Source organism: Lissotriton helveticus, chromosome 5_1 (genome assembly GCF_964261635.1).
Source record: "Lissotriton helveticus chromosome 5_1, aLisHel1.1, whole genome shotgun sequence".
NCBI lineage: Eukaryota > Metazoa > Chordata > Amphibia > Caudata > Salamandridae > Lissotriton > Lissotriton helveticus.
Window position 1 is genome coordinate 1,172,084,136 of NC_136065.1, and position 27,971 is coordinate 1,172,112,106.

The 27,971-nt window shown below is 46.4% G+C and overlaps 1 protein-coding gene across 4 annotated transcripts in view; it reads right to left on the bottom strand.

The window, feature by feature from the left end:
- CCDC186 (coiled-coil domain containing 186) overlaps nucleotides 1–27,971 on the bottom strand; it is a 603,510-nt gene that overhangs the window by 211,505 nt on the left and 364,034 nt on the right. For all 4 annotated transcript variants that reach the window (XM_078643863.1, XM_078643862.1, XM_078643865.1 and 1 more), the window contains exon 12: nucleotides 16,633–16,822. In XM_078643863.1, the coding sequence (XP_078499989.1) occupies nucleotides 16,633–16,822 (190 nt within the window). The remainder of the gene's footprint in view (nucleotides 1–16,632; nucleotides 16,823–27,971) is intronic.

Below are 27,971 nucleotides of genomic sequence, written 5' to 3' on the forward strand. Positions count from 1 at the left end.
GCACATTCAGTATTAATTGACGATTCTAGTTCAGGAGGAGCAGGGGGAGGTATTCCTATCACCCTGCCTCAAACAAAGCGCCTGACGCTGAGAGACGCAGCATTACAGCGTACGCCAAAAGTGGCCATGGAAGAAAGAAACTACAAAAAGTACCTTACTGATTGTAGATATGATCCAGTGCCAGGTGAAGATCACATGATATTGCATTCCGTACGTTTACGACGAGTTGCAAACTTTTTGATTACCATATCAGATATGAAAGAACATTTAGACAGAATATATCATTTCATCCGAACAGGGGAGAAACCAGAAAGTGTTCACGAAGCTATGGCACACAGGAAAGTCGAGATTCAAGGCATGATTTTGCAATTTTTAATAAATTGTTTAATAAGAGAACAGGATCGTCCTGATAAAAATCCAGAAGCGATGAAAGTCCTGATAAGATGGAGTGACAATATAGCAGACGGAAAACACAAGACACAGAATAGTATAGAAACTATGTACAGAAAGATTCGTAAAGAAATCATAGGCATACACGAGAGGGAGAAAGCAAGAATAATAGCAGAGAAAGAGAATGACTCTTCAGAAGAAGATGTAGACAACGAGAATCCCACCAGAATAGCGTATGTAGGTAGGACGAGACCTTCTGATAGACACACACGCCTAGACTACAAGAAAGCTTTTCCTCCTCCCGTACCGGAACAGTGTTCTCTTGAACAATTATTCCAGGCTACCGATAAAGTTCTGAAACTACGAATAGGTTACAGTGAGCTTAGTACCATGCATGAACAAGAACTAGCCCGATCAGCAGTTCGATGGACTAGTGATTCTACCACGTTTTCAGACGAAGTAGTGGCTCAAATGTTTCTGAAGCTGCCCCCAGCCGAGCAGCGACTGGTGGGTATGTACATGATCCAGCACCTCATTACACTGTACGAGGGTCAACATTCTGATCCAGGTCCCTTATATAATGTATTGAACGAGTTACTCCTAAACAGATGGAAAGGTCTAGGTACCGATTTAATTAGTGTCATTTTAGAACAGCGCCACAAATACAGAACGTTCCTGACTCCGCATTTTGTTCCTGTTTCACCCCCATTCTACATAGATAGACAGAATCCGTTGCGAGAAGTGCATCCTGTTAAGGGAACGGGGGGTGAGCTCGAACGAGTATTTGTTTACACCCCTATAACGAAAATAGAACTACTCGAAATGAAGAAGTTAGTGCCCTGTCACGATAAAGATCCAGCAGGGTTCCACCGAGAGTTAAAAGACATGCTCCGTATGGGAGAATACACGTATCCCGATATCATCAAAATGTTAAAGGTCCTGTTGCCTGCGGGCATATATGAAAAACTCAAAGAAAAAGAATGGGAGGTGGGAGAGAAAAAGATTGACTGGACCGCGTTAGAGAACGAAGATAACACACGAGTCCCAGGTACTGGTCTTGGGGATAAAGCCAAAGAATTGCCCGAGTTGTTAATACAAGTCTTGCCAAGATTATTAGCCACGAAAAAGGAAGACTGGGATGCCATCTCAGCCTGTAAACAGAAACAGGACGAAGACACTAGTGATTTTTATTCCAGATTTGAGAAATGTTTCATTATTAATAGTGGTTTGAAGACAAGTAGTGAGTCGTATCCACATCTTTTTGTTACCAAACTAGTTGAGAATTCTTTACCACAAGTTAAAAATCGAGTATTAAAAGTCGAGAGTACATGGCAAGCTAATACTCCGTCCCAAATGCTACAGATGTTACAGTATCACCAGAACAGAATCAGGGAGGAGCAAGAACACGAAAGAAGACGTATGAAAGACACGAAAATGAAAGTACTAGTTGCACAGTCAGTTCCAGCAGATAGTCAGAAGAGGGGTACGAATCAAACTAGTCATTCTGCAGCTCCCGTTAAAGGGACATGCAATTATTGTAAACAGCCAGGTCATTATATAAACGAATGTGCAGTTCTGAAACACAACATAGCTACAGGTAAGACGAAAGAGAGACCGCGTCCTCCTAGACAGGAACATGTTCCGCAGAATTCGCAACCACCGCAGAACGCACAACAGACAGTTACAGTACCGCAGCCTATAGCTGCCACACAACACGTGACACAACAGATGTACCAGTACGCACAGTCAGATTATCCAGAATATCAGCAGTATTCATGAAACAGCCTAGAGAGGGAGGTTGGCTTGCCTCTCATCGAGGTTCCTGTAGATCAAGAGGGTCCCTATGTACACAGTCAAGTATTAGGGAAAGACAGAAAGTTTCTGATTGATACAGGGGCAAGTAGGACTACCATCAGTCATGACGAGGTTCCAGGGGCTCCACTCTCAGGCTCAAGAAATGTTTCCCTGGGATTTTCAGGAAAGCCGATTGTTAATGAAATATCGAAACCAGTTTCCCTAGAAGTTGGTCCATTGTCCCGAACTACAGACTTGTTACTTACGAAATCATGTCCTGAAAATGTACTTGGTATTAAAACATTGAAAGAATAAGGAGCAGTCATATGCTGTTCTCCGGAAGGAGTGAGATTGTTTTTACGTGATTTTAAAGGTCATTATGTGTTACGTGATTTTGATCCAAGATTACTGAATGTACCACAGCATTTATGGGCGCACGGTCCAACTGATGTAGGTTGTATGCACATTACACCATATCGTGTCACTCTGAAACAAGGTGTTGTATTACCACGAATCCGACAGTACAAATTGCCACCTGAGGCTGTAGTAGCCTTATCGAAAATTATTGACGAGCTCATTGCTCAAGGAGTAGTTGTAGAAACTGACTCCAATGTATGTAATTCTCCTATCATTCCGATTCTTAAACGTACTGATCCAAATGCACCTCCAGTTTATCGATTAGTGATTGACCTTCGAGAACTTAATAAATGTATCATACCCCAGTACCCAGTGGTTCCAGATATCTCTTCCCTATTGACTGCCATTGATTCCGAAGCTACGTTCTTTACTGTTATTGATCTCAAGAACGCATTCTTTAGTGTCCCCATTCATCCAGACAGCCAGTTCTTTTTCGGATTCTGTTTAAATGGAAGAAGCTATAAATTCACACGTGCACCTCAAGGTTTTACAGAAAGTCCTAGTATTTACAGTCAAGCACTTAAAAGACAACTAGACAGTATTCACATGCCAACTGACACTGCCCTGCTCCAGTATGTCGATGATTTATTGATCACAGCCCGTACAGAACGTGACTGCGAACGTGCGTCACTGACAGTCTTGTATTTTCTGGCAGAGATGGGGCACAAGGTGTCCCCTTCGAAACTGCAATTCTGTGTCCAGCAAGTGGTATACCTTGGACACTTGCTGTCCAAGAGGGGTAGACAGTTGACACCTGACCGTATCCAGTTAATAGCACATCTTCCACAGCCCAAGACACAGAAGGAGGTACGAGCTTTTATCGGCCTCACTTCTTACTGCAGACAATGGATTCCTCAGTACGCATATCTAGCCAAGCCACTGATACAGTTGACAACACAGGAGGCAGCCACATCGACTGTCCTCCCTTGGACCCAGGAACATACACTTGTTTTCAATGAGTTAAAGAAAGCTTTATGTAATGCACCTGTGCTAGCGACACCGAACTACAGTAAGTCTTTTACACTTTTTGTTACTGAACGTGATGGTACAGCATTATCTGTTCTCACACAAGATCAAGCAGGACAACACAAGCCTTGTGCTTATTTTTCTAGCACATTAGATCCAGTAGCCCAGGCTCTGCCTGCGTGCCTCAAGTCAGTTGCAGCCACAGCTCTAGCTATCAGACAAAGTGATTCCATAGTGTTAGGACACTCCCTGACAGTACAAGTTCCACACTCCGTGGAAGATCTTTTAAACCGAACACAGACTCAGCATTTGACAATTGCACGTTTAACAGGATACGAACTGACACTGTTTCAGCCACACATAGAAATCAGACGCTGCAACGTATTAAATCCTGCTACACTGTTACCCTCGATCACATCAAACCCTGCCACACATGACTGTGTGGAAGTCATTAACACCATGACAAAGCCAAGACAAGACTTGACGGACATTGCATTACCTGACCCAGACCTGACACTTTATGTGGATGGTTCATGTATGAGAACAAGTACAGGAGAGTTAGTAGCCGCGTATGCAGTGACTACTGAAACTGAAGTTATAGAAACACATCGTATTGATACCTTGTCTGCTCAAGCAGCAGAGCTCATCGCTCTGACCCAAGCCTGCATACGAGCCAAGAACCTGAAAGTAAACATATATACAGATTCACGTTATGCATTCGGAGTCGTTCACGACTTTGGAGTCCTCTGGCAAGAAAGAGGTTTCCTGACCTCTCATGGAGCCAAGATTCAGCATGGCCCCCTCATTCAAGCCCTGTTAGAAGCAATACATTTACCGACAGCCATTGCCATTATGAAGTGCAAGGCACATACGAAAGCTACTGACACCATTTCCCAAGGTAACGATCTAGCAGATCGAAGAGCCAAGCTTACAGCTCAGACTCCAGACATCCCAGTTAACACAACAAAGACAGATGTTCCAGATCAGACGACTTGTATAACAGTTAAGGACCCTACACAAGACGTACTAGACATCCAGACACACGCTACCCCAGACGAGATCAAGAAATGGTCTGAACAAGGAGGGGTCCAGACAGATCAAGGATGGTTGACGAAGGGAAAAGCCACATGGTTTCTCCCCGACTCTATGGTTCAAGTCGTTATTAACACAGCACATAGTCCAGCACATTTAGGAGAAAAAGCTATGTTAGACAGTATCCAGAACCTTTGGTTTAACAAGCATTTACGAGCAGCAGCGAAGCAGAAAGTACGTACCTGCATGATCTGTTGTCAGTTCAATCCAGGTAAAGGTGTTCCGGTGGAACAAGGTGGATTCCATCCTCCTGACCACCCTTTTGAAGTCCTCCAGATGGATTATATCCAGATGGAACGATGTCGAGGTTTCAAGTATGTCCTCGTAGTTGTATGCGCTTTGTCCAGATGGACAGAAGCATATCCAGTCCCAGATTACACTGCCGCGACCACTGCCAGGCAGTTGGTTCGTGAGTTTTTCCCACGCTATGGTTTGCCCAGGGTCGTGTATTCAGACAACGGACAGCCATTCTCATCTGAACTCATGAAACAAGTATCACTTCTGTTAGGGTACCAGTGGAAGTTCCACTGCGTACGACACCCCGAGGCACCTGGCCTCGTCGAGAGACACAATCAGACTCTGAAAATACGTATTGCGAAGGTATGTGCCGAGAAAGGTGTAGATTGGATGGTAGCCCTGCCAGTCGCCCTGTTCTATATGAGAATGGTCGCCCACTCCCGATCAGGTCTGTCACCCGTTGAAGTTGTATTTGGCCGTCCCCCGAACATGTGGGGTACACCTATGCCACGTAAAATTACCGATGTTGACAGTAATATGCTGACAGATTACCTAGCTTCCTTGATGTCTGCACTACTCTCTTGTCGTTCACAGGTCGCGGCTGCCTTTCCAGACAACACCCAGATGAAACCGCACGAGGTCGTTCCAGGCGACCTGGTCCTCGTTAGGAATTTTGATCGTTCAAGCCCGCTGGAGCCCCGCTGGAAGGAGCCGAAACTTGTTCTGATGACCACAAGGACCGCCGTAAAACTGGAGGGCCGGAAGGGCTGGCTACACTCCAGCCACATCAAGCGTTTCCATGGACTCCGTCCAAAGACTTTTCTCAAGGACTGCCCCGATACTGACTCTAAACTTTCCCCGTTAGAGAAAACTCCGCAGCAGAAGTATAAACTCAAGTTGAGGTCTAGCAAGTCAGACAGTTTAATTGTTTAAGTCCCTCTCGGGTGAAGCGGTTAGACAGGTTCCTGACATGTATGAGATAGACCCCCATAGTGAGAGAGATAGAAACTCCAAGAAAATACGTTATTGTAAGAATCTGCGCAGCAGATGTGTTGTTACTTTATTGTTTATGTTATTTCTGAGTCTTACGATCACATGTATAAGTTACACGCTACATGTATTTTTTCCTCCTCTTGGTTCGCATGTACATCTTTCCTCTAATGATACTGTAGAGCACACATTTAGTGAACTACCCCCTCACGAGTTATCCTATCGACTTGCAATGCGCAACAATACTTTTATACGTATGTTACACTATTCACACCAGACCAGCAATGCCACTAATTGTTGGGTGTGTGGTCGACTCCCCCCTTTCCAGACACCGAAGGGAGTTCTGCCGCTTTTTCCCTATCCGTTCTCACACAATGGTTCGTGTGGAGCATGGTTTACGATAACATCATCCTTAGACGACAAGTCCCTTCTGAATAGAACATGTTTCCCAGACAAGGAAGGTCTTTCCCATAGGACAGGGTTAGATCTAGAAAATGAAGTATATGATCTAGGTAATTTCTCCTCGAATTTCATGGTTTTGAATGTTCAGTCCGAGAATACTCCAGACTTACCTGCTATAACAGTTTTACCAGTGAAAGGCGAATTATGTGTTAGAAGGAATGGTTCAGTACATCTAGGACACAGTGATTGTAATACTGTGGTCGAGTATAGTGACAGTGGGAAATCTACTTTCAAAGCCTCACGTCATTCATATTTTGTGTGTGGTCAGACCGCATATGTACGTCTGCCCCTAGATTGGGATGGAACATGTTACATTGCCTTCCTACTGCCACCAGTTTTCCTAGCCCCATCCGATTATCACAGAAATACACATCTAGTACACATCAGACATAGAAGGGAGATCGAGTCCCCAATTGTCGATCAGACTGAAACTGCATTAGAACAGTATACAGACTTCAATAAAGGTTTCTTTTTCTTCATAGGACCTATCCAGAATAGTAAATTAATACGCAGGTTAACCAGAACCCTTGAAGCAGTAGTGAATGAGACTACTTCCGCTCTAGGTAACTTAACAGAAGAACAATCTGCTATGAGATTTGTCGTTCTTCAGAACCGCCTTGTTCTTGACGTCATACTGGCCGATAGGGGCGGAGCTTGTAGAGTCATCGGATCTAGTTGTTGCGTTTTCATTCCTAATAACGCACCGTCTGTATATTCAGCTATAACAAGACTTCATAAAATTGCCCATCAGTTACACCAGAATCCAGGCACCTGGACATGGTCCGGTTGGCTCTGGAATATAATATCTGCCTGGGGATGGAAAGTACTGTCATTTCTAGGAATAGTAGTAATGATCATATTCAGTTGTTGTCTCTGTTTACAATGTGGCCCTGCGATTTGCGGCTTGTGCGCTACCTCTTGTATTCCAAGTCCAAAGTCCCATTCCCAGAAAATAAGAGACGAGCAAATGATGCTGTATGAACAGATAGATGGTATCATGAATATTGATGTTTCCTGAAGGAAACGTAGGGAACAATGAGGGAATGAGGAAAATTGAATTTTGCCCTGTCATGTGTCCCTACGTGTTCCCCATCGTATGTTATATGTGCATGATTAATATGCATATTTACCCCCTTGACCGAATAAAGACGCATTTTATAGTTGTGTCCAACGTTAGTATGCCAGTTATCCAGTCCCTCCTGAAAGCAACAAGTATTAGGCCTATGTTGCCAACGTCTTTACATTGTGCACGTTAAATCATCGAGTTGTCCCCGTTTCTAGGCCTCACAGGGCCCGGACACCGGATTCGAGCCTCAAGTCTCCTGAAACCACTCCGAGGAGCTATGCAGCCCCTCCCGCATCCCTGATCCTTCACTTACTTTCTGCCAAGCAGCGCGGTGCCCGGCCTGGCCTGCCTGCCTGTCTGCCAAGAATATGTTATGCCTCTAGTTATCAGTTCAGCTCCCCGGCTTCACATTCCTAGCTAACGAACTGCATAAACATCTTCATCTATAGTCTAGTCTTTTTGTCTCCATGCAAGAGAATTACTGAATTAATATCCATAGAAGATCCATAGCACACGCAATACACTAAGAAATATATGCATGCACTAGCCTTAGTGACAAGTAGCCTTTGCCCTGATGACTTTTAGATTCTATCAACATGTTCTCCAAACACGAGATATCAGATATGCTATAGGTACATGTCGTTCCGACATCCCAGACTTTAGTCTCCTCTTCTAGTGCCAGAAGTCAGAGCCCCCAGCTCTCCCCAGTTACACGTCATGGCCCGTTTGCGCGCACCAGTAGGTTAAAGGTTCCAGCTGCCCAGGTAGCCCCCTCCATGTATCCACCCACTTATGACACTTCTGTGACGTTTACATCACATGTCTCCGTGCACGCCCTGTGCACGCCTTCTTTTTACGCCCATATGTTCTTATCTTTCGTTTGTCACTTGTTACGCCTACTGTATTCAATGCAATTGTACTGTTTTACTATATATACTGTATGATGTTAATATGACATTAGGCTGTCCCCTTTTTCCTGATTGTCCCTTCCTGAACCTTTGCAGGTGATGGAACCCGATGGTCCATTGGCTCGAGCCATCTAATTAAAGCCCGTATGACTCAGATACCCCGGATTCTGCCTCTTATTTATTGAGCTATCCTTTTTAGTTAATGCATAGAAAAATAGTACCGGTAATTATTTATTTATTTACCACACTATGAGTAAGTGTAAAAAGTCTGCAGCCGCTACAGGCGCCGGGGAGGAGGGCGGGCGATATGAATGTCAGCAGCCCTACATGCCAAGAACAGATGCATACTGGTAAGTAGCATATTCAGTTCGAGGCATGTGGGCTGCTGAATTCATATCTATAGCATAGAATACATAGCAGTCCCTCCATTAACGGTGGCCGCCTGTGCCAGATGCAGAAATCTGAAAAAGTGTTTTAAGAACAGCCTGCCCTACAGCTGCCTGCTGCTTGGAGTGCACATCTACACAGTAATGTTTAGTAAATGTGTGTGGTGTAGACCATGTGGCTGCTCTACAAATATCTTCCAAAGGGATATTACCAAGGAAAGCCATAGAGGCCCCCAACTTGCGGGTGGAGTGGGCTCTGGGAGGGACCGTCAAAGTGCGCTTAGCCTTGTGATAGCAAATCTGAATGCACTTAACGATCCACCTGGCTATACCTGCTTTGGAAATGGGGTTGCCTTTGTGCTGAGCTGAAAAGGCAACAAAGAGTTGTTGTGTCTTCCTAAATTCTTTGGTCCTATCGATGTAGTACATCAAAGCTCGTTTGACATCAAGAGTGTGGAGCATTCTTTCGGCTACTGTCTCTGGGTTTTGAAAGAACGCGGGCAGTTCAATGGTCTGATTGACATGGAACTGCGAAACCACTTTAGGAAGAAATTTAGGGTTAGTGCGCAGCACCACCCTGTTTGAGTGAATCTGTATGAATGGCTCTTGTACAGTGAGCGCCTGCAGCTCACTAACACGTCGTAGAGACGTAATAGCAATGAGAAAAGCCACTTTCCACGTTAAGAACTGAATCTCACATGAATGTAGAGGCTCAAAAGGTGGGCCCATCAACCTGGTGAGGACCACATTGAGGTTCCATACAGGAGCTGGCGGGGTCCTTGGAGGGATGACCCGCTTAAGTCCTTCCAGGAAGGCTTTAATGGCAGGCACTCTGAAAACGGAGAGATGATGCCCGTTTTGGAGATAAGCCGCTATGGCGGATAAGTGTATCCGAATGGAAGCATATGCAAGATTGCATTTGTAAAGATGTAACAAATAACATATGATATTGGGAATGGATGCATCAAGCGGGTTGATGTGGTGTTCAGTACAGTAAATGACAAACCGCTTCCAAAGGTTGTGTGGATTCCACCAATGCAGAGAGTTGTATGCCCGACCGGTCACCAACACTAGGTCGTTCAACTGTCCCTGAGCCTGAGTCCACTGATGCGCCAAGCATTCTTGGAGCGGACGCATATGTAACCTCGCGTGCGGGACTATGAAGATGCAGGAGGCCATCATGCCTATCAACTGCATGAACACTCTCGCTGGAAGTGAGTGTTGCGGTCTGAACTTTTGGATTAGCGACTGGATGTTGTCGATCCTCACTGAATTTGGCTGAGCCGTGGCCGCCAGAGTATCTATCGTTGCGCCCAGATACTGCCTTACATGGGCCGGCTGAAGGTGCGACTTCGGATAGTTCGGTGAGAAGCCCAGACCGTGAAGAAGGTGAATGGTGTGGGACATGTCGGCGGCGCACTGCTGGGCTGACTTTGCCTGAACCAGCCAGTCGTCCAGATAAAGGTAGACATGTACGTTCTGTCTCCTGAGGTGCGCAGCCACTGTCGCCAGACATTTGGTGAACACTCTGGGGGGCCGTGGTCACTCCGAAAGGAAGGACCTTGAATTGATAATGCCGATTTTGAATGGTGAATCTGAGGTATTTCCTGTGTGATGGATGGAGTGGAATGTGGAAGTAAGCATCCTTGAAGTCCAAGGTTGCGAGGAAGTCTCCCTGATTGAGCAACGGAAGAACTTGCTGCAGCGTTAGCATGTGGAAGTGTTCTGAGAGAATGTACTGGTTTAGGGGCCTGAGGTCCAGAATAGGTCTGAGGGACCCGTCCTTCTTCGGGATTAAGAAGTACAGGGAGTACACTCCTGTGCCTTCTTCCTCCACTGGCACAAGCTCTATTGCGCCTTTTTGCAGCATGACAAGAACCTCCTGCTGCAATAAGTGCAAATGCTCTGTGGACATAGGACGGTGTTTTGGTTGTATGTTGGGTGGAGTGGATGTGAGCTCCAAACAATAACCGAACTGGATAAGTTTCCTGACCCACCTGTCTGTGGTGATGGATTTCCAGACTGGCAGGAACTGCTGGAGTCTCCCCCCGACAGGTGTGGAATGGTCGGGGGGCAGTGACAGGGCGTCACTGTTTGTTGGAGGCCGAGGAACAGGAGTTGTTGTTGCCCCTGCCTCTGCCCTTGGTGCTGTTGCCCCGGTAACCTCCTCTACTTTGCTTGGTGTAAGAGGATTGCGCCCCACCTTTATTGAATTGTGTTTGCTGGGACATCTGGCCTCTGGAAACACCTCTATTGCCTGTGCGACGAAAAGTGCTCCCTCTAAACTGTTGGGACTGGAGAGCTCCCATGGACTTAGCAGTCTCGGTATCCTTCTTTATTTTTTCCAGGGTGGTATCCACCTCAGGACCAAATAATCTGTCAGGGTTTACCGGTTGGTTGAGGATGGTAGTTTGTATCTCCGGCTTAAACCCAGAGATTCTGAGCCATGCCTGACGTCTCAACATCACACTGGTGTTAATTGCCCTGGCTGCAGTGTCCGCAACTTCCAGTGCACACTTAATGGAAGCGTTGGAGATGAGCTTCCCTTCCTGGATAAGCATCTCCGCTGCCTCTTTATATTGGTCTGGGAGATGTTGCAACAGGGTCTCTAGTGTGTCGTAGTGTGCCCTGTCGTATCTAGCCAAGAGTACCTGCGTGTTAGAAATACGCCAGATATTGGCCGCCTGAGCTGCTACTCTCTTTCCTGATGCCTCCAGCACTTTGGATTCTTTGTCCGGGGGAGGAGCTTCACCAGTGGTCTGTGAATTCGCCCTTTTGCAGGCATTAGAAACGACCAGAGAGTCCAATGGCAACTGGCCCTTGATGTAGGTTGGATCGCCAGGAGCCGGTCTGTATTTTTTTTCAATTCTAGGGTTGACTACCCTTGACCGCGTGGGTTCCTTAGAAATGTCCGCAGCATGTTTCAGGACCCCCTTTAGCATTGGGAGAGTCTTCACAGTCTTTTCAGCTGTTGAAAAAGTGTCAAAGAGGAAGTCCACCTCAACTGGGTCAGCGTGCAGCTCAACGTCGTGGTTTTTTGTCGCCCTCTCAATTAAGGCATTGAATGCCGCAGAATCCTCAGTGGGAGAGGTCTTGACGTTGTAGACCTGAGGGTCAAGGGCGGGTTGCTGATCCCCTTGGTCTCCTGCCTCCACCCATGAGTCTTGTTGTTCATCAGGATCTGTGTTGGCAGGAAAGTTGTATTCCTCGTCCCCATCCCCAGCATCCTCCACATCCGAATGAGTTGGTGAGGGTGTGGCAATTCTAGGAGTCCGAGGAGCCAGTGACTCGACCAAGACTGGTGAATCCGAAGCAGGCTTTTTGCGCTTTAGAGGAATCGTGTATGACTCCAAAGGCTTTGTCGCCGTAATCTTCCTTTTGTAAAGCGTAAGCTTCCCGGTGTCGGCATCGATGAAACGCTCAAACTGCTCCCCTACCAATGGTGGTCGATGCTTCAAGCCCCCAGCCGGGTGAGTAGGCTTCGACCCCGCAGAACCCTGCAAGTGCGCTTCGGGCACCGACCGTGGTGCGAAGGCCTTCGGTGCCACTTTCGGCGGCAACGTGAAGAGAATTGGCGTCGAAGACTTTGACGTCGGGACAGATTGCTTCGGGGCGGAAGGTGTCTTGGGGTCTTCCGCCGAAGCCTTGTCCCTGATACGTTTCAGGGAGTCCGAGACCTGCTTCGTAAAGGAAGCGGACGGTTTCGTCGACACGACAGACGATCTCGGTCCACCAACATGTCGAGCGTCGATGACTTGGGCTGTTCCGGCCGAGGCTTAGGAGCATCCTTCTTAGGCGTGCTACGCCCTCCTTCCGCAACAGCAGACGTCGACGCCGACTGTTTCGGGTCGGCGGCCTGGGTAACCGTTTCCGGGGCCCCAGTCTTCGGCTCGACGCCCTTGCCGGTCTTGGGCTCGACGCCCTTCTTGGACTTCGGCTCGACGCCCTTGCTTGACTCCGGCTCGACGCCCTTCTTGGACTTCGGCTCAACGCCCTTGCTTGACTCCGGCTCAACGCCCTTCTTGGACTTTTGCTCGACGCCCTTGACCAACTTCGGCTCGACGCCTTTGCCCGACTTCACCGGGTCGACAGCTTTCTTCGGCTTGGGTTGCCCCGACACCTCGGAAGACGAGGGTGTCGACAGGGGAGCAGACGTCTTAGGTTTCGAAGGCGTCTCAACCACTTTCGGTTTTGTCGACACCGAAGGTTTCACTTTCGGTTTCGTTTTCGACAATGGCGTCTCCGCCGAAGTGTCCGTAGCCGGGCCTGGAGGCGGGGCCGTGGATCCTGGTAGAAGGTCTTGGGTAAGGCCGAGTGGCGATCCCTCGACCTGAACCTTTGTAATTGTTCGAACGGGGCATAGCTCTTCCTCTGAGCTATCTTCCATGGCCCCATAGGCCTCATTGTCGTCTCCTACCTCGTCGACGACTTCTTCTACGTCTAGGCCTTCGACATCCGCTTGATAGTCGTAGTCGATTTCCTCCACCGGAGGTGAAATCTGCATCTGCACTTCGTGTTCGTCTGCGTCTTAGCTGTCGAAGATGTCCACTGGTGCCGGGGCCGACTGCCGGGCCTCCATGCGCGCCACGCGCCGAAGCCGAATCGTCTTCTTCGAACAAAACCTTGAACAAGCCATACAGCTGGCTTCATCGTGGTCCGGCGACAGCCACTTGTTGCACACCGGGTGGACGTCAATGTGTGGGTACTTCGATCCGCACACGGGACACTTCTTGAACGGGCTCCGTTCCATGTTGTGTCGTCGAAAGTCTTGCTGCGTCGACTGGGCCTTGATCACCGAAGAGTCACGCGACTCCCTGGATGTCCAACTCGGGAACCGAGTCGGAACAGAACTGGGCACCGAACGCAAACAATACCGACGGTTTGAAAAAGGCCTTCGGGCCTCGAAAAAGTTTATGTTGATTCCGAACTGGAGATAACGAAATTACATCCGAACCCAATGGCGGAAAAAAACAATCTGAGGATGGAGTCGATGCCCATGCGCACTGTAGTCCAGGAGAGGAGCCACCTATCTCGTGATACTTCGAAGACTCTTCCAGGACAACAATGTGCAATCATCCGGACCCAACACTAGGCGGCGATCTATGCTATAGATATGAATTCAGCAGCCCACATGCCTCGAACGAACAAAATATGTAAGGGAAGAGTTTACTAGGACTCAGTGTGTTACTAGATGGCTTAATATAAAGTTAACTGGCAGGCCCATGACAAACAAGAACCCATTGGAAAAATATCAAGTAGGTCAATGTGCAAGGGTCTCCTCTGATATCTTTAGGACGATCAAGGGTGACACCGAAGGTTCCACCTCTCCCCTCCCCAGGGTTCTCAAGAAATGCTTTCACAGGATGCTTGTTGTCAAGGACCCAGAACAAATCCATTATTTTTAAAACTAATATCTTTAATATGTAAGCAATAAAAGAAAATCATTAATATTATATCAAATCTGATGGAAGCTTACCACTACACCATAAAAGTGAAAAACAAGCAAACTTGGTGTAGTCTTTTTAAACTCGGTTCCTGAGTCTAGTATTCTTAATTACATGCTGGACTTTTGTAAACATGATAGCATGGCACAATAAAATGAATGCAGGTGATATTAAGTTTTAAAAAATTGCATCCATAATTAAGCTAAGCATGAGGAATTGGATTTATTTAACAAAAACATCTTATCTTGTGTCTTGTAACGTTATAAAATTATACCCCACATCTCTTGTATCATTTTAATTGAACATCACTTTATCTGCCTTGACTAAATACGTGGGCTTCACTTACAGAATTGTAACCTGCAAACCTCGGGTTAATGCAGATTCACACATAAGCCTGTTCTGCACCTACCCTTTCTTTTCTGGCCTGTAGATGGTGCCTGGATGAAAGGAAACGGAAGGAACCACTGTACCATTTATATATTCCTTCCAAAGTCCCCATAGTTACATGGATTGAATGAACACTGAAGGTTTACGCATTAGATAACATCTTCACTTTCTGCGCCATAAGACCATGGATTAACATAATTCCTGGTTCGTCGCTTCACTCCTACAGTTCAGGGAACAACTATAATAGCATCTAATAAACCAGTACGTCCAGCTACTGCCTTGGCCAATCAGGGTGACTACAATCTCCTTCCACTTTTATTTCGCACATAACAGTGAATCACCGTCTGTCTCAAATGCACTACCCCTTCTGAACGTTAGCACCCATTAGTACGCGGACATTAGTCCGCGTACCATTACTACGCATGCGATGTAACAACGCATAGCCTTTAGTACGCAAGTTGTTACATCGCATGTGTTGCTACAACGCATGCGTAGTCAGTGAGGGGCGTCCATTTTCAGGAAGAGGGTCTGCTGCGTGCGCAAGTCGGTGAGGGGGGCGCGCGCCTGCCTCGGGACTCCTTATTCTGCCTGCCCACGACGGAGGAAGCCGGAGAAAGCAGGAAGGGGAAGCAGATTGGAACCAAGCGTGGAGGTGAAGAGAGGAACCACGAGAAGAGAGAGATAAGAGGGGCTGTGTAGGGTCGCGGAGGGGCTCTGTAGGGTTGTGCAGAGTTGTGTACTTGTGTTTGTGTAGTGTAGAGTAGTGTCGGGGGTTGTGCAGGGTAGTGTATTTGTGTTTGTGTAGTCGTGCAGGGTAGTGTTTGGGAGTAGAGACAAGACTGGGGTAGGGGGAGAGTCGTGCTGGGGGTAGTGTTTTAGGGTTTCGGGTAATGTTCTGATGATAGTGTAGTGTAGGGTACTGTTTTAGGGTAGTGTCGGGGTGTCGTGCAGGGTAGTGTTTGGGAGTAGGGACAGGACAGGGGCTAGGGGCAGTGTCGTGCTGGGGGTAGTGTTTTAGGGTAGTGTTCTGGTGGTAGTGTAGTGTAGGTTAGTGTTTTAGGGTTTAGTGTATAGGGTAGTGTCGGGGGTCATGCAGGGTAGTGTTTGGGAGTAGGGACAGGCTTGGGGCAGGGTCGTACAGGGGATAGTGTTTTAGGGTTTAGGGTAGTGTTGTGGTGTTAGTGTAGTGTAGGGTAGTGGTTTAGTGTTTAGGGTAGTGTTGGGGGGTCGTGCAGGGTAGTGTTTGGGAGTAGGGACAAGACTGGGGCTAGGTGCAGGCTCGTGCTGGGGGTAGTGTTTTAGGGTTTAGGGTAGTGTTGTGGAGTTTGTGTAGTGTAGGGTAGTGTTTTGGGGTTTAAGGTAGTGTTGGGAGGTCGTGCTGGGTAGTGTTTGGGAGTAGGGACAGGACTGGGGCTAGGTGCAGGCTCGTGTTGGGGGTAGTGTTTTAGGGTTTAGAGTAGTGTTGTGGAGTTTGTGTAGTGTAGGGTAGTGTTTTAGGGTTTAGGGTAGTGTTGGGAGGTCGTGCTGGGTAGTGTTTGGGAGTAGGGACAGGACTGGGGCTAGGGGAAGTGTTGTGCAAGGGGTGGTGATATAGGGTTTAGGGCAGTGTAGAGGTGTTTTAGTAGTATAGGGTAGTTTACTTTTTGTGGATTTTGGTAGTGTTTCTAACTTTTGGGTGTGTAGTGTAATTGTATGTAGTTTTTTTTTTTTTACTGGGCAAGTTTTTAGTTCGCATATATTAACATTTTCAATGTAATGGTATGCGAACTAAAAACTTGCGTAGTAACGGTTAATGCTAAGAAAAAACGCGTAGTAATGGCATGCAAACTAATTGCATGCGAAATAACGAGTCATATTCCCCATTACCACACCCTGGGAAGGGACCTATGATATAACTATTATTCACACCAGTGAAAGTCAGCGAAATGCATTCCTCACAAAGCCTAAAGCTTATACAGTTCTGTAACTGAATTTTCATAATTGGCAAAGTAAGGTTCCCTGGAAACAGATGGTAAAAGTCCTACAAGAACTACATGTACATGTACACACAGTACGTTATTTAGAAAGGTGTCAACCTTGCTGAAGGTGTCAACCTTGCTGAAGCTGCTTGGTGAGGTCCTTAAGATTGACAGCATGTTTACGCTTCTGGGTGGTTAGTTCGTCTTTCAGTTCTTCTACCTGCGTGCTCAGCGCGCTTATTTCTTTCTGCCGAGACGTCAACTCAAACTGCAGAGTGTGAGACTCCTGCTGTCGCAGCTGCTCCTCTTTTAGCAATCGATCCGTCTACATGAAAATCAAAATGACACAGAGAAAGATACGCATTTAATCTGCAGCAACAGCATCCTAAACTTGGACAAAAGCAATGTATTCTATATTAAGAAGAAGGTTTAGCAGGACAGGTTTTTCCTATCAACTGAGTAATTGTTTTTTCATGTAGGAAAATATTGTTGGATACACAGAACAACCATCTCAAAGCAGAATTAAATGAAATCATGGGCAGCAGAGAAACGATAACAGAGAACACTACTGCAAATGAAGATGTCTAATAAAGTGGGAACTTTTTGTAAATTCCAGTTTGGAGCTTTACACTTTAGAGGAAGAGCATTCAATGGTGCTCAAACAAACAATACATGATTACTCGGTAAACGACCTGGTAGATCTAGACAGAGTTGGCCTGCTTGGGAGTCGGAGACTAAGTGCAAGGAGCGCAGTTGTTGGGGACAGGATATTAGAGCCGAGTGTAAAAGCAGTCTTTGGAATTGCTTAACTCCAACTGCACAGCCCAAAATTAGGAGCTTGGGTTTTGAGCAGACAGTGGAAACCGGGGCTGCAACTGGCTCAAAACAGGGGGAGCTCTTCCGCAATGGCAGAGGACTGGAGCGTCGTCCCACTGGCTCAGAGCCAGCAGCTAAAAAAAAAAACTATACTTCATTATCGTTGTATTTTTCAGTTGCTGGCTGAGCCAGTGTGCAGTAGGGAGGGGCGGTGCCATGGGAGGAGGAAGGAGAAGCGCTATGTGCACTCTCTAAGTGAGCATGTGTGTCAGGCCTTAGGTTTCTTTAACCCAGCTGTATTGACTCAAATATGTCATGGACAGATCCTTCTCAAAAGTCCGAGTTGCAGAGCGTTTTTGGTGTTCTGAAGCAGGAGAGTTGGTCCAGATATAGAGTGTTGAGTGAATGCACTGCAGCTGGGGCACAGGCTTCTCAGCACAGCTTTGTCAACTGTGACACATGGACATACTATGTATTCTGTTCAGTTCTCCTGCATTCAAGTCAAGGAATACTTCGCATGCTTCGGGATGCTGAAAGAATACCCCACATTTACTTGACTAGGATTGATCTGGACAAATTGGTAGGAACAGCAAAAATACAATTTGCAGCATCCGGGAGCTGCTACCCAGAATCTTTGGTAGACATCTGCTGATAATTCTGTTAACAAATAGCCAGGAAAATGAATGATGCAACGCAAATGTATCTACCAAACATTAGCAATTACCGAAAAGGCAATTCTATGGTCTTGGATGTACAAACCACAGGGTTGATACTTGGCATAAAGACTTCAAAATTGTGTATGAGTACCACCAAGGTGAGTAAAAAACAGCATTTGTTAATCAGCTGCATAATACTCATTGATGAAGGGTGGACTTTACAAATAAAAATGCAATATTATGTGTAATGAGGACTAGTATGGAAAATACTTTTGACTGACAAGGGGTCTACAGAAGTTTGAAATTATCTGGAAACATTTTAACTGCTTTTATGACTAAGGTTTGCTTTTATATCTAATTATTTTTCTTAATCTTCTCTTCCCCCCTTTTTTTATTTAATACATAAAACTGATCACTCTAAGGGCAGGCTTATGCAATGAGACTGTACTTGGAGTCCGATTAATAACTCTAAAGAGAGAGAGAGAGAGAGAGAGAGAGAGAGAGATAGAGATAGAGATAGAGAGAGGTCCCATATACCCAGGGTCACTGTTTATTAGGATGGTTCACCCACACGTCTAAGACTAATGTACACAAAATTGTAAAAAAAAACACGTCCTCTGTTTAGTTCAGCTGCTGTGTTGAAAGTTTGGTGCTTATCAGTCAGGCAGGGGCCAAGATAAACAAGCATTTACAATGCAATGGTTTCGCCTTTGGAAAAGTTAGAGTTATTGGCATTGCTCATGACATTTTTTTTTTTTTTACTTATAAATAAATGGCATTGTTATTTACATTGCCAACAGCTCTCTCAGCCCACACAGCCCTCACAGCCCACACAACTCTCACAGCCCACACAACTCTCACAGCCCACACAACTCTCACAGCCCACACAACTCTCACAGCCCACACAACTCTCACAGCCCACACAACTCTCACAGCCCACACAACTCCCACAGCCCCCACAACTCTCACAGCCCCCACAACTCTCACAGCCCCCACAACTCTCACAGCCCCCACAACTCTCACAGCCCCCACAACTCTCACAGCCCCCACAACTCTCACAGCCCCCACAACTCTCACAGCCCACACAACTCTCACAGCCCACACAACTCTCACAGCCCACACAACTCACAGCCCACACAACTCTCACAGCCCACACAACTCTCACAGCCCACACAACTCTCACAGCCCACACAACTCTCACAGCCCACACAACTCTCACAGCCCACACAACTCTCACAGCCCACACAACTCTCACAGCCCACACAACTCCCACAGCCCCCACAACTCTCACAGCCCCCACAACTCTCACAGCCCCCACAACTCTCACAGCCCCCACAACTCTCACAGCCCCCACAACTCTCACAGCCCCCACAACTCTCACAGCCCCCACAACTCTCACAGCCCACACAACTCTCACAGCCCACACAACTCTCACAGCCCACACAACTCTCACAGCCCACACAACTCTCACAGCCCACACAACTCTCACAGCCCACACAACTCTCACAGCCCACACAACTCTCACAGCCCACACAACTCTCACAGCCCACACAACTCTCACAGCCCACACAACTCTCACAGCCCACACAGCTCTCACAGCCCACACAGCTCTCACAGCCCACACAGCTCTCACAGCCCACACAGCTCTCACACCCCACACAGCTCTCACAGCCCACACAGCTCTCACAGCCCACACAGCTCTCACAGCCCACACAGCTCTCACAGCCCACACAGCTCTCACAGCCCACACAGCTCTCACAGCTCTCACAGCTCTCACAGCTCTCACAGCTCTCACAGCTCTCACAGCTCTCACAGCTCTCACAGCTCTCACAGCTCTCACAGCTCTCACAGCTCTCACACTTAGGTTTTTAAGGCACTCCTGATGCAGCAATATTTTACCTGAAAATCCCGAAAGCATGGAGTGTGATAATTTCCGGTTATGGTGTTACCCTTCCATTAGGAGACTGCCCTGAGGGTTTTAGAGTTATTGCTGAAATTGTTATTTTTACATTTCAGCATTTGCCTTCGACACTCAGGGCTATATTACATGGACACACTTTGCCAGGTCTTACCTAGTGAAAAGTGTCCTTGAATAAGAATCAAGATTCCGCCTTTTAATTGTAGCTCTATATGTACATATTGTATTTCAATGTATTGCTCTCAATATCTTCCTGTATCTTTTTACTCGGCTGAGAGGATGTCATTATCAAACCTATGTAGAGACACAATGACTACAGCATTAGGAGTAACCTAAAAATCAAAAGAAAAGTTTGATTCGCTTTCTAAAAGTCAGTGTGTGAAACACAACAGGCCTGAAAGCACTCGTCTGTGAGGTCACTACCTCTTCCAGGCTCATCACAGGTGAGTAATGTTAAACACTGCCAACACTGCGAATGGAAGAAAATAGAAAACCCCTTCCACTCCTAAATCAAAGAACACATTCCTGAATTTCCGATTAAGGAAATTTCACCCGAAAATCAAGACAAGAGCTACACTGCTAAGGAGCACCCACCTTTTAACTGCAGTAAAATGAGCCTGAAATGTTGAGCTCTCAGGGCCATTATATTAAATGTGGCCTTACCAGGCACCTGTCAAAGATGATGAATGGATCAGTGTATTTTTGGAACCCGTCAAAGTTAGATTAATAAGAGAAAGAGTGCAGAGTGTTTGATTACCCATGCTGGCTGAGACACCACTTACATGTAAAATACAGCAGCAGTGGTTCCACGCAGGCAGTGGTTCCAGGCAGCTTTGTGTCGGTCAGAATCTAAGAACGAAGCAAGATCGTTCTTAGGAGAGTCCAAGTCCACAAGGGAGGTGGGCAAGCGCATAGAAGGGAGCAGGGATGGGGTATGTGCATCTTACCAGCCTAAAAAAAACAACTTGCCATTTTGAATCGGAGAACAGGTGAATGAGACTGACAGGATACCAGTTCTCCGGATGGAGTATTTTTTACTATTATTATTATTTGACATTTGCATGGTGCGTGGAGTGGCACGGTCTGATATCACAGCACTATGGGTTGTTCAGGGATAACTGGCACGTTTATGAGGTGGACCATTGCAAGCTGGTGGCTCACTAGGATTGTGGGCATGTGTGAACGTCCAGTAGTGTGAGTAGTGCCACTTTACAGAACTACTTGAAAGATAAATAGCATGTTATGTTATGTTATGTTATGTTAAAATGGCTTTTGTAGAGCGCACGGCTACTCAAAAAGAGTGTCCCGGCGCTTTTAATTAACGAAGGCTGCAGTAAAACTAACATAACACATTAAAAAGAGAAAATTACAGATACAGAGAAAAAAACAACACACACAGGGGGCCTACTGGGAGAATAACCACGTTTTAAGGTCCTTTCTGAAGGCTAATAAACTAGTGGCTCCCCGAAGTGACAGGGGCAGAGAGTTCCACAGTTGGGGCGCCAGCAATCCAAAGGAGCGACCTCCCAGGCGTGCTCGCTTCACTCGTGGAACGGTCGCCAGAAGTAAGGATTCTGACCTCAGAGAACGCGCCGGTTGGTAGAAGGCGAGTCTCCTCTGGAGATACTTAGCCCCCGTCGCATGAAGAGCTTTGTAAGTCAGAGTTAAGGTCTTAAAGGCGATCCGCTTACGGATTGGAAGCCAGTGCAAGGTCTGGAGCAGAGCCGTGGCACTGGCACGTCTGTTCAATCCGTAGATTGCTCGCGCCGCAGCGTTCTGCACAACTTGCAGCCGCTGTAACAGGTACTCTGGCAGGCCCAGGTATAGAACGTTAGAATAATCCAACCTGGAGCCTATCAGGGCCTGCACAGTCAGCCTCCTGTGCTCCTCCGATAGTAGGGGAAGAAACCTCCGTAGCATCCTCAGGAGGCCGAAACACATACCCGACACTCCGAGAATCTGGGCCTTCATTGTTAACCCCGTGTCCATCTTCACACCCAAGTTCTTAGCCAGTTGGGATGAACACAAAGGGGGGGACATATTAATGGGCCACCAGGCCTGCCACTCTGGTTCCATATCGCACCCGAAGAAGAGTACCTCAGAGCATTTTCACAAGAGCATGTTTGCTCTTGTGAAAATTATATGGTTTTGGCATTTTGCAAACACCTGAAGAGGTGGTGATACAATTCTATGACAGAGAAATGGTGCTCGCAATGGCAGTATTTGACAAGAGAAAGGCCTTCACTGTGAAAAGGGAGAGGTGGCTGCTCTCCCTCTCTCTCGAGATACCAAGCCGCTCAAAGTCTCTGTGAACACGTTGCTGCTAGAAAAAGAAAAGGCAGGCACTTCTTGGCCGAGGACGTAAAGAATAGAAGCGGAGGATTTTGATTTGAGGCAAAAACACTAGAGCAACAAGACAATGGAGCAGAGAACACCAATACTTCAACTAGGGGACATGATATCCCTTTCCAAGCAAGACATGCATCAACTGTGGGCCAGGGAACACACCACAACAGAATGGAAAAGAACCAACTCTATAACACGCAATGCACTAATAATGAAATAGGGACGGGACAGAAGGAAGCAGACATCCAAACAGTGCTCAACACTCGAGTGGCTGTTGGTAGGAGGATGCAAGACCAGACTGGCCTCCCCTTCCCCCCCTCCCCTAACGGACCCTGCATAGTGTCACCAGGTCACTGGCAGGATAAGGAAAAGATTTAGACTATGACAGAGAACACACTGACAACAGGAACGTGGGTGTCCGTTTCGGGGACAGAGAGAGACAAAAAACGGAGGAAAAGGGCACACAACGAGACCCTGTTACAAGCTGGGTAGGTCAGGAAATACGTAAACACCAGCTCAAGGAATAAGCACACAGTCTTGGGCTCACAAAAAGCGCCAGTAATGAGTTGGGCCAGTGAATACACTGACACGGGAAGGGGGGGGCGCGGGGGCGGGAACGGCACACGGACAGCGGGAATGGGGGGGGGCGCAGGAACGGGCACTCACCTGGACTTCTTCCGGTGGAACTTCGCAGTCAAACTTCCCAATGGTTCTCAGAAGGCCTGGCTGCTGCCTATGTAGACTTCAGCGTGGCAACTGCCACGCTCGGTGCAGGCTCCGGTCGCCCCGGTCTCGTCCTGGCTTTGCGGGGCTTCCTTCAGGCTCCCTCACTCATCCGGGAGCAGGCCGATCTTCCAGTCGGCTCCTACACTCACCGGGGGCAGGAGCAGATGCCTTGGAGCTCCGGCGACGGCTTCCTAGGAGCGGAGTCTTGCTTCGGGGGCTGGGCCAATCCCAGCGCGGCCCTGCGGCGAGCCTCCGCTGACGTCAGCGCTTCCTGGGCCAATCAGGACGCGACTTCCTCGTCGAGCCCTCCGCCAAGGCCCAATCAGTGCGCGGATTTCCCGGGTCAGCCGCCAATCAGCAGGCGGACCCTTCGGTGCAGTCTTCATGGCTTTGGAGCTGCGGCGGTGATTTCCCAGGCAAATGCAAGCCCCGGGTCCCGGCGGTGAACACAGTAGACGATCTTTGATTTAGGGGCGCTCCCAGGCAGGGAGTTCTTCGGTCACAGGAAGCGAGGGCTGGAGAGTACGATCTCGGCCCTCGGCAACTCCCCTGGCTGGCGGCAAAGATGAGCGCGGCGCTCTCGGTCAGATGAGAGAGCAGCCGGCGCGCCCCACACCACGCATTTGAAACCACCTTTGTCTTTAGGCACACGCTGGCTCACAGATTCTCCAGGCCACGATAGCGGTAGGCACCACAGTCACTTCAAACGGCGCACGGACAGGGGGGGGGGGGCAGAACGGCACAGAGGACATGAGACGCAGCAAGCACTTACCAGAGGAAGACTTCTTCCGGCGGCGGTCGGCCTCGGAATGACAAAAGCAAACACAGACGACAAAAAAAAAGAAACCCCGCCCACCGCCCGATGACTACACAGAGGAAACGCCCATGGAAAAAATCTCGGGAACGCCCCCGAATCTGGTCCGGCCTTGACGGACAGATCTATGTTCCAATGGCTAGCCTCCATTTATGGAGCTAGCCAATGGAACAGAGGGGCGTATTCCAGAGTCCTTACTGAAATCAAGAGATTTCTCCTGGAGGCGGAGCTTACGCTCCGTGCTCCAGGCGAAACCTAAAAAGGGGTGTCCCAAAAAGTATTTTCCCCCATGTTATGTCTATGGGGAATTTTCATTTTTTGAACGACTACAACCCAAACCGTTGAACGGAATGTCTGCAAATTTAGTAGAAAGCTAGATGTTGGTCCAGTAAGCGTGCGTTTTGTGATATCGTGTAAATCCGTTCAGTAGTTTCAGAGATGTGCAAGTTTAAAAAAATAGAGATTTCTGGGGACACAAGTCATTGCAGTGGACTCGCGGATCCTACTGAAATTTGATTGGCTGTCAACACTTCAACCAAGATAGTTTTTGATAAGGAAGGCCTCACTGACCCCCCCCCCCCCCCCTCCCTGTATCCCCTCCCACCACCAGGCCTGGGCACCACCACCTACCAGGGGCCAAAGTGCATTCTAAGAAATGGGAGGGAGGCCACAAGGCCCCCATCAAGGGCCGTTCTTGGTCCTGGCGCACTGCTGGTTGGTGGATTTAAGTCCCCTTGGCTCCAGAGGGTCCTTGAGGGCCAACAAGCCCTCCTGTTTCTTAAGTAGGTCCCACAGAGTACGATTGCTAAGGACTTCAGAGGCCATGTATGTCCCCATTCTTCACCACTCTGCAAACGTGCCTCCTGGCGCACTACTGCTTGGGGGATGAAGGCCCCTTAGCTGCTGAGGGACCTTGGGGGCCAAGAAGCCCTCGTGTTACCTCCAGTAAGTCCCTTATAGCGGGATTCCTGCAAGCTGGTCGGAGGTACCGCTCTCCCCTTTCTCCACTACTCTGCAAACACGACTACAAGTTAAACAACCATAGAAATCCACCTAAATAAAACAAAGGTTACAGAGATTTGTAGTTAGGAAAAAGAATTTGAAAAACCTTGGACATTCACTAAAAAAAACAAAGGTTACAGGCATGTTATAGTTAGGCTGAGATTTCACTCGTACAAAACCAGTGAAATTCCGCAGCTATAGTTACCTCAGCTAACAATACCTTACATCCCCAAAATGCACTGTGATGTCACTGACCATGTCATGAGTGATGTCATAAGCAGTGATGTCCCTGTAACCTTTGTTTTTTTCAGTGAAAATATATATGTGTATATATCTATCTATCTATATCTATATATATTATATATATAGATAGAAGCAAAGTTTTCCACCGCCGTCGCACCACACACCTTGGGTGCTTCCTGGACGCAGTGGTGAGCTGCGTTGTAGAACCAAAGCACAGTCTGGCGCCATGCCTTAATGGCGTTAGGCTGGACTGATAAATTGACTCGCGCCACTCCACTATATGCCTCCGATAGGCTCGGGTCTCTTTGGCAATCAAAGGGATTTGATAGATTGGATTTGATAGGTATCAGCAAGGTGAACGACGTATGGGCTGGAGGGAGAATGAAGACGTTTGACGAACTGAAAACTGAATACGGTCTGAATGACCGCAAATTCTTTCGCTATGCCCAGGTCCGTCACGCGGTCCTATCTGTTTTCCCTTCGGGCACGGACATACCGGAAGCGTCCCCACTTGAGGACAGAATACTGGACGGGCACGTCCCGGACAGTACGATTTCGCTCATTTATAAAAAATTGATTAATTCCAGGTCCGATCTCTTGTGTCACCTTAGAGAGAGTTGGACTAGCGACGGACTAGAGCTCGACGACGAAGATTGGCAGGCGGCGATCTCCTCCCTCAAAGAGGTGGCCATCCCGGCGCGCCTCAGATTTGTGCAGCTCAAAATCCTCCATAGAGTGTACGTGACTGGTCCCCGCTTGGTACACATGGGCTTTTCTGTTGATGGCCTGTGCCAGCGTGGCTGTGGTCTCGTGGGCACATTCCTACATATAATATGGGAATGTCCCGAGATAGTGCGATTTTGGTCTCGTGTGCATGAAGTGATGAGTGAGGTTACGGGTGTGCGGTCGGTGCCGGAGGCTAGGAGATGCTTGCTGGGATCACTGACATAACCTCGACAGACCGAATATCGACTGGACAAAATATCGATGACTAATTATCGACAACAAAATTATCGATTGACTATACTTAAACAACAAACATCAAAAATATCGATTCCACAATATCGACTACTAAAAACAACGACTACAACAATATCGACTCACAACATTATCGATTTCTAAAACATCGATTACATATTTATATAACAACAGTCAAAATATCGATTACAAAAATATAGATAGCAAATTTATCGATTTTTAAAAATATCGCCATTAATACATCCTAGAATAAATGACTTTATTATTTAATAATTCAGTCATACTAATCATAAAAAATCAGATATTGTTAATATAAATAGATAAAATATATTATATATTTTCATAACATTTACAACACACAATAAATACTAACATACATTTTATAATACATAAACAATGTTTCGACCCGCTACACATTTCTTACAGCTAATTATATATATTCCTCCACTTTACAAATATCAAGATAACATTACCTATAACATTACCTATACAAAACAAGGCCTTACACATTCAATAAACGTTAATTGGCGTCACCCATATAAGGAAAGCAATTAGCATAACAGAGAAAAAAATTCAAATGCACAAATAAAAACAGACTATCAATTTAAACAACCAATCCTATTTCTGAAACAATTAACCTAATACTATATAAACGAAATCATAGCAAACTAAAAACGCAGTATACATCTCCTAACTAAAGGAAGACGAAACTCTGCAGGATTTCAGAAAGAAAACTGATTGACTTCAACAGAAAGAGAGCTACACATATCTAAAGTAAGTACTACTACATTATTAGTCAGCGAAAATGTAACTCTCAAAGCTCACACCTATATTTAAAAGCAAAATACCTCAAATATATGTTGTTTTTTTTAGCACTCATCCTACAGACAAAAAGAAAAAACAGAAGACCTACACAACACCTGGACATCAAAAGTTACATATAAATAAGTAAGTATATATTAGAAATGTAAATTGGACATTTAATAGATAGGTAACTAAATCGAAAGTAGCTAAAAACGTCTATCAAAATATCAAATATTAATAAAATATTTCTACACATTTTCTCAACTGCCACAGGTACAAAAAGATATACACAGAAAATAACAGTTTGAAGAACATCAACAGCTGGAAATAACGACTTGAAATCATCAAAACATTTACAGGTAAAATAAAAATGTATGAAACTGTATAATGTGATTAGAACATTATTTTTTCTAAAAATATAATTACATTCTCTTTTAATTACCTCCTAGCACTACAATACAATCATGACTGAAGGAGCTAAATTCATTTATTCACAAAAAGGGAAAATGCTTCTTTGTTACATGGGATATGTCTACACTCAAGAGAAACAAAAAGATTTGAAAGTGTTTTGGAAGTGTACGAAATATTATGCCAACAAATGTTATGGTAGAGCTATAACTCAGGAAACTACTGTTACTTATACTAAAGAACATAATCACCCACCCAATGTAACAGAAATAGAGATTAGACAAATGCTAGATTCCCTTAAAGAAGCTAGTACTAGAACTGATGAACCAACAACTGCTATTCTGAAACACCATTTAAGTGTACTTCCCCAACATGCTTCTAGCCAATTACCATCTATTGAATCCCTTAAAAGAACAGTAGCTAGACAAAAAAGAGCAACATGCACTACTCCTCCCACACCAAAAACTTTAGAAGAAGTCCAAATTCCCCCTGAACTCTCTGTAACTCACAATAAAGAAAATTTTATACTCTATGACAACAAATCAAAAGATAAAAGAATTATAGTGTTTGCCACAGCAAACAACATTACTAAACTTACCCAATGCCAAACTTGGATGATGGACGGTACTTTTTCTGTATGCCCCAAACCTTTTTATCAATTATACACCATCCATGGTCATTTCCAAAATGCAAATATTCCATTCCTTTATGCCCTTCTACCAAACAAACAGCAAACTACCTATCAAGAAATACTAACTGAAGT